At 39.8% G+C, this 7,047-nt stretch overlaps 1 protein-coding gene across 4 annotated transcripts; it reads left to right on the forward strand.

The window, feature by feature from the left end:
* Window positions 1-2,353: 2,353 nt before the first annotated feature.
* Window positions 2,354-6,751, forward strand: LOC147630692 (glutamate dehydrogenase B-like). 4 transcript variants are annotated; one of them, XM_086810652.1, is made up of 10 exons: window positions 2,354-2,749; window positions 2,895-3,008; window positions 3,192-3,413; window positions 3,584-3,658; window positions 3,763-3,879; window positions 3,972-4,222; window positions 4,312-4,387; window positions 4,500-4,586; window positions 4,678-4,730; window positions 6,514-6,751. In XM_086810652.1, the coding sequence occupies exons 1-10, from the start codon at window positions 2,642-2,644 to the stop codon at window positions 6,605-6,607; spliced, it is 1,197 nt and encodes a 398-aa protein (XP_086666778.1). In that variant the 5' UTR covers window positions 2,354-2,641; the 3' UTR covers window positions 6,608-6,751. The 4 variants fall into 4 exon arrangements, with proteins under 4 accessions (XP_086666778.1, XP_086666779.1, XP_086666775.1 ...); XM_086810653.1 differs by lacking the exon at window positions 6,514-6,751 and adding an exon at window positions 6,376-6,494; XM_086810649.1 differs by lacking the exon at window positions 6,514-6,751 and having other exon boundaries at window positions 4,678-5,128.
* The last annotated feature ends 296 nt before the right edge of the window (window positions 6,752-7,047 follow it).

Genomic DNA, 7,047 nt, shown 5'->3' on the forward strand with positions numbered 1-7,047 from the left:
ATATTTATGAATCAAATTGCTTAAAAGAGTTGGCTATACATGCAAGCATTATGAATGTGTAAAAGTTTTTATTTTTTAAAGGGAGTTTGTTATTTAGTTGTGTGCAGTATCATAAAGAGGGTTGGGATCTTATAGATACCTTCAACTTTCATCACATGAAAGTAATGTTGGTGGGAGTATGCATAAGTCCACTTCTAAACTTTTCAAATTGTAGATATGATATTCTATAAGGTATTTATTCTACAAGGTAAAGATATGGAATTGATTCCACATAAGAATCTTTTTCACCAACTTAGGGATCATTTATAAATAATGTTGGCAATAAAGTCATGAAAAATTATTCTTTGCTTTGTATGGCTACTTGGCTCTATGTGATTCTTTCTCATAATAGATCCACTTCAAGAAATGATATCTATGTCATGTATTATTGCATAGTGTTGAGGTTTAGGCAACTTGAAGTGTGAATGTTAAGCTTAGAAAAACTTAAGAGAGTACATGAAAAAATGAATAAGAACTATGTAGTGTTGAGGTTTAGGCGACTTGAAGTGTGAGTGCTACGCTTATAAAAACTTAAGAGTAGATGAAAAATGGACAAGAACTACATAAATTCTATAGAACTTGGTGGAATTCTTTAGGTACTAGAGTTTTCCTCTAAAAGTTTTTCCAACTCGCCAAAAATGGATACGAACTACATAAATCCTATAGAACTTGGGGGAAGTCTTTCGGTACTAGGGTTTTCCTCTTAAAAACAAAAGGCTTCCTTGTAGTGTTTATATATATACATATAAACACAACTATCCTAAAGTGTGTGTGTGTGTGTGTGTGTATAATTCACAACTATCCTAAAGTATACTTGTGATTGTCATGGTAACATGAACAATGTATGACTTAAAATATATATCACAAACTCAACATAGTTAGCATCACATGAAGTATAGTACATGTTTTGTAAGAAGTGTTTTTGCAGTCTCATCATTTGGGAACTTTTCATTAAAAAACCACTTTTGAGTTTTTCTTTGAATGACCTTAAATATTTCTCAAAACACCCTACAAATACTTATATTTAAACATTTTTAGCATAAACCCCCCTTCAACAGAAGACGTACTATTTTACTTACTTCTCCTCAGAAGTAAAGCTATCCAAGAAATTTTAGCCAATTTTAGTACTTTTGAAAGCCAAAGCTTTGCTATGCTTTTAAAAAAATAAACTTTAACTACATGTAGGTCTAAGCTAACCAAGCTTTTTAAGTAAAAAAACAATGAGTCTTTTTTTTTTGTTGAATCCACTTTATGGCTAAATTACAAGATTGGTGTTGATTAAGACATGTCTAATGGCTATTCAATAGATGACTTGTAATGGCTATATGGATGCTTCTTAAAGAGAAACTCCTAATTGATTTTTGTTGAGCTTGTGCTAGTTTAGGAAGCTCTAACTATTATCTTGTAGTCTTTGCACTGGTTTAGGAAAGATGAAATTTGTGAAGCTCCTTCTTGAAGACTGTGGTCTGGTTGAATTTCCATATCGCACTGCAAGTGAGCGGATATAGTGTGAATAGGCCATAGTACCTAGCACTATTTATCCATCTCCTTTGAGAAACAAAAAGGAATCAAGATACGTGGAGAGAAAATGTAGCCATCCTGTGGGAGATGCGGTAGCCTTTCCACATTATTAAGGAAGGTATAAGAATTCTAAGGAAATCTTGTCCATGATGTCCAAGGAGTGTGTTATGTGCACATACATGCTAGATTTTGTCCCATTGTGAAATCTATGTTGTCCATAAGACTACCATTCTATGGTAGAACTTGGAAAATAATATCAAAACATATCATGCCTCACTAATTGCTAAGTGGGAATCTTTTGCCTTGTCCCATCGACCAATAGAATGTGCAAGCCACACTATCAAGGTTTTGTTTGAGGACATGTGTAGATGTGCATTGCATTACCTTCATTTTGATTGGTTGGAGAAAACATTTTCCGTGAGCACTGAGCTTGAGAAAGAGCAAAAAGAGGCCATTGTATTGGCCAACTTATTTTATAGACCATGTCTAAGACTCTGCGGTTCTACTACCTATGTACTAAGACTATCAATCATGCACACTTAGCGTATTTTTACCCTCTAGAACTATGAAAAAACACCTTTTTTTAAGAATTCAATTATTAAATATTTTAGTTATAAAGAAGGCATGTAGTATACATTAGATTGAGGAGTTATCCTTATTTTGATTGGTTGAAAAAAATGCTTTTGTGGACCACTTGAGCAGGGATTATGCTGCTGACGTGGACCCCGCATCGAAGGGCCACGTGGAAATGCTCTCTGAAATTCCAGAACCAGAAAAACGCTCGGCTTGATGTCAGTAACCGAAAGACAAAAAACGCTCTCCTCTTCCTCTTCCTCTTCCATCCTCTGGCTTTCCCTCTCCCCTCGCCCCCACCCCACCCCACCCCACCACACCACACCACACCACACCAGCCGTTTCTTTGCTTCCTTCCCTCCTTGTATATATAAATATAAATATAATATATATATACATATATATATATATATATATATATACAATCCCTCACTCTCACCACTACACCTAAAGCTTCCTTTGGCTTTGAAGTAGAACTAAGTCTTCCTCCTGCCACTTTGGGGTCGCTATGAATGCTCTCGCCGCTACTAATCGCTACTTCAAGCAAGCGGTGCGCCTTCTTGCCCTCGATTCTAAAGTAGAGCGGAGCTTGCTCATCCCCTTCCGAGAAATTAAGGTATTGATCCTCTCTCTCTCTCTCTCTCTCACACACACACACCCCCCTCCTAATTTGACCATGTTAGAAACCATGGAGTCCACCTTCCTTTTAATATTGCGAGAGGGGCTTTGTGCCATGCCATGAAACCGATCATATGACGTAGGTGGAATGCACGATCCCACGGGATGATGGGACGCTGGCAACCTTTGTGGGTTTTAGAGTACAACATGACAACGCTCGCGGCCCAATGAAGGGTGGCATACGCTACCACCCAGAGGTACTCGTACTCTTCTTTTTCATGATCATATATGTTCACCCCAATAGAATCTGCTAATTGGGGTCGAATGCTGTCTACCATCCATACAGTCTCGGAAAAGTCCCCATTTTAAATCAAACTCGTAAGTTTTTGGTTAATCTATTCCCAAATATTGCGTGTGTATGTGTGTGTCCCCGTGCGCAGGTTGACCCAGATGAAGTCAATGCATTGGCTCAGCTGATGACATGGAAGACTGCCATCGCCAATATACCCTATGGAGGGGCAAAGGGTGGCATAGGATGCAACCCCAGGGAGCTGAGCAATAGTGAACTGGAACGTCTAACCCGGATTTTCACTCAGAGAATCCATGACCTCATTGGGGTTCATACTGATGTCCCTGCTCCTGACATGGGCACAAACTCACAGGTACATCATTCATTAAGAGACTCTGATTGTGTCTCAAGCAATCATGGTTTGGAGCTCGTGCACGATTTCTAAAATGCTCTTGATTATTGTTTGCTAAAACTCAATCGAATTGAAATACAGACTGCATGTGCAATATATGATGCTCTGCAATGCATCCTCTTTGATTGTAGACCATGGCCTGGATTCTCGATGAGTACTCAAAATTTCACGGGTATTCACCTGCGATTGTCACCGGGAAGCCAGTGGTGAGACACTGATTAGCATGCAAGGGTTTTTCTAGAGAAATCAATGAGGCATGTGCTTATTTTTGCGAGAGAAATCAACGAGGCATGTGCTTGGGGTGCTGTAGGACCTTGGTGGTTCGTTGGGAAGAGATGCTGCTACAGGCAGAGGGGTACTGTTTGCCACAGAATCTTTGCTAGCGGATAATGGCAAAGCCATCCCCAACCAAACTTTTGTTATCCAGGTTTAATTACATCCTCTTGAAAGTCGATAGATGCTGGTTTTACCCCTTGTTTGAGTGGGGTTTGTCTCAAGTAATAATCTTGCATTTGGCAGGGTTTTGGGAATGTCGGCTCTTGGACAGCGCGACTGCTTTTCAATCAAGGCGGTAAAGTGAAGGCCGTGAGTGACATAACTGGGGCAGTGAAGAATAATGCAGGACTGGACATTCCTGCTTTGCAAAAACATGTTGAGCAGACTGGAGGTGTCAAGGGCTTTGCTGGTGGAGACGAGATAGATGCCAGTACCATTCTATTCATTGAGTGTGATGTGTTGATACCAGCTGCTCTTGGAGGAGTCTTGAATAAGTCCGTTCCATCTGCTTTTGCTTGCAACATAAAATATGGGGTTCACATATGTAATAAGTTACTCCTGATACTGTAGTCATGTTTATCAGAGAGAATGCAGGTGAAGTGAAGGCCAAATTTATCATAGAGGCTGCAAACCATCCTACAGATCCAGAAGCCGATGAGGTATGGGTTTAGAGGGACTAATTTCTTTTGAAAGAGTGTTACTTTCTTTTCCTTAATATTCTTATACAATCTTGGTAACATTGTCAAACAAACTGGTTTTAACTGATCTCAGCTTCTGGCAAAGAAGGGCGTCATTGTGCTTCCTGATGTGTATGCAAATGGAGGAGGTGTGACTGTCAGCTATTTTGAATGGGTGCAGGTGTGATGCGTGCTCTAAGTTGATTGCCTGTTTGTAATTGTTGGAATCAGAGTGATTGATCTCTCAAATTGAACTCTCTTGATGGTGGCAGAATATTCAAGGTTTTATGTGGGATGAAGAGAAGGTCAACCGTGAACTTAAAAGGTACATGCAAACGGCATACAGAGACCTCAAAGACAAATGCAAAACCCATGAGTGCAACTTCCGGATGGGGGCATTTACCCTTGGAATAAATCGGGTGGCACGAGCCACCCTCTTGCGTGGTTGGGAAGCTTGAAATTATCAATCAGGGCAAGAAAAAAGATTGAAATGTCGTTTTGTTGCAGATTTACTTAACTAAGACCATGTGCGATAATTTGTTTGATTTTGTATGGTCATTTGAAATATTGTACGACATTCTTGAACACTACCAGAAGATTTGTCTTGATCTTGGCTTTTCTCACTATAGCAGCTCAAAGTTGCCAGCACAACTTGCAGTTTTCTCCTATTATGTACTTTTTATTTTGAAAAGCAACCAATGATGTGGCTAGATTAGAAGTAAAGTTTCTGCTTTTATTTTTATATTTTGAACAAAGCTATCCTGATGATGATGTATGTAAGGATGTATGAGAACTAGAAATGTAAGGATCATCCTCACTTTAACCCATGTTCATGACCAGTAGAAATGTAAGGATCAACCTCACTTTAACCCATGTTGGAGCCTTCACAACGGGGAAGGTTGTGGCACTAGGTGCATCCAAGTGTAGAAATTATGAACATGCCCTGGAGGGTGTAAAAGATTTAACAAGAAAGCCATGGTCAACACACAGAATAGGTAGATAGGATGATTGTATTAATGTTGGGGAGTCACATAAATAGATGGGTTGCGCCAGCGCCATTTCAGTTACAACTGGATGGTGGTTCATACCTTCATGTGAATTCACATGAGTGCATTGATAATAATAAGGTTGAATAGATAATAAGATTACCTTCCTCTCAGATCTGGGCTTTGATTATCACTGTACGATTTGCTGCTTCAGCATCTCGCACCTTTTGTTTTTAAGGCTACGAAAGCTTTGTTGGTGTCCATCTGGGCTTTGATCTCCATTGATTTCTTCTTGCTCATTTGGGCTTTGATATTTTCATTGATTTCTTCTTGCACATTAGATTTAACAACAGGACTTTGAAATCTGCAGCACCATGTGCAGTAGGGTGAGCTTCTGTGAGTGCATCTTTGTCTCCACAACTTTCATGTTCTGCCTCATTTGAATTCTGGTCGTGGCCTGTATTTACGTGGCCATGCAATTGTCGTTGGAGGGCTCATCTCCATGTGTTGCACGTACATTTGTTTTGCATATTGTGTGTGTATGACTTCCATGTCATTGAGATGCAGGGCTTTATGTTCATTCTATACGGAGGTATTGCACTTGCATGGATACTGATGTTCAAGAGCATGACAGCGGATGCATTTGCACCAACAGTGTTTTGGGCAACATCAAGTTATCGAGTATTTGCTCTAATTTCTGCCTCTGGTGTTGGGTTCATTTTTTCAGCTTCACTGCTTCAGCTGTTTGTGTGTGCTTGATTTGCTTCTCCTCATGTCATCCTTAAAAGAATTTCTGCTCTTTGCCTTCATCTATTCGTTTGGAAGAGAGGCCCCTTCTTGAAATATGCTTACTGTGTCTGCTGCTTTTGTTGGTGCTTTACTTTGACTCTGAAATAATTGCCCCTCCAAGGTGATATGCTGCAGGCTGTGCTTTTCCTTTGTTGTGGGCACAGATTGATCCTTATTCGAATTGGTCTGCTACAGGTGTCTCTTGTGAGAGGGCTTCAATTGTATCTGGATTTTGTGATTCATGAGCTGTGTTTGGGCTGCTCTGAGGGAAGGGCTTCTACAATATCGGTCCCCCCTGCTTAATTAATATTAGGCTGCTTCGATTGGATGTAGGCTTGCTAAAGGGTGTGATGAGATTGGCCGGCAGGAGACGGCCAAATGCACTCAAGAACGGCAGCGGGAGTACTGGGCCGGACACGACAGATAACCATGTAGACATAATGAACATGAATTGGGGGGCTTAAATGATTCAACAGGAAAGCAGTGGAGTTGAGCTTTGTAATATGCAAATTCGATCGATGGGCAATGAAAGTGCATGCGCATTTTCTTGTAAACACACGATTAATTATATCTATGGTGTACAATTCATGATGAATTATATGATTCAAGGAGATCGTAAACATAGTCAGCGTCATTACCCATCTCATGTCCTCTCTATATACATACACATAGAAGCACCATGTGTATATCTGCATACATGCATTACCTATTATTATGTGATGCATGTACACTTTGATAAGCCAGAGGTTTGCATGAGTAAGGTGAGTGGTGTACATAACCTGCTTCCAATGCATGTGTGAAAAGAGGAAAAAGGGAAAAACATGAAAATAGATTTTTAAGAGCATTGAAATGTTTGAAATTTTTTGA

Source organism: Cibotium barometz, chromosome 16 (assembly GCF_041138505.1).
Source record: "Cibotium barometz isolate CiBa-2024 chromosome 16, ASM4113850v1, whole genome shotgun sequence".
NCBI lineage: Eukaryota > Viridiplantae > Streptophyta > Polypodiopsida > Cyatheales > Cibotiaceae > Cibotium > Cibotium barometz.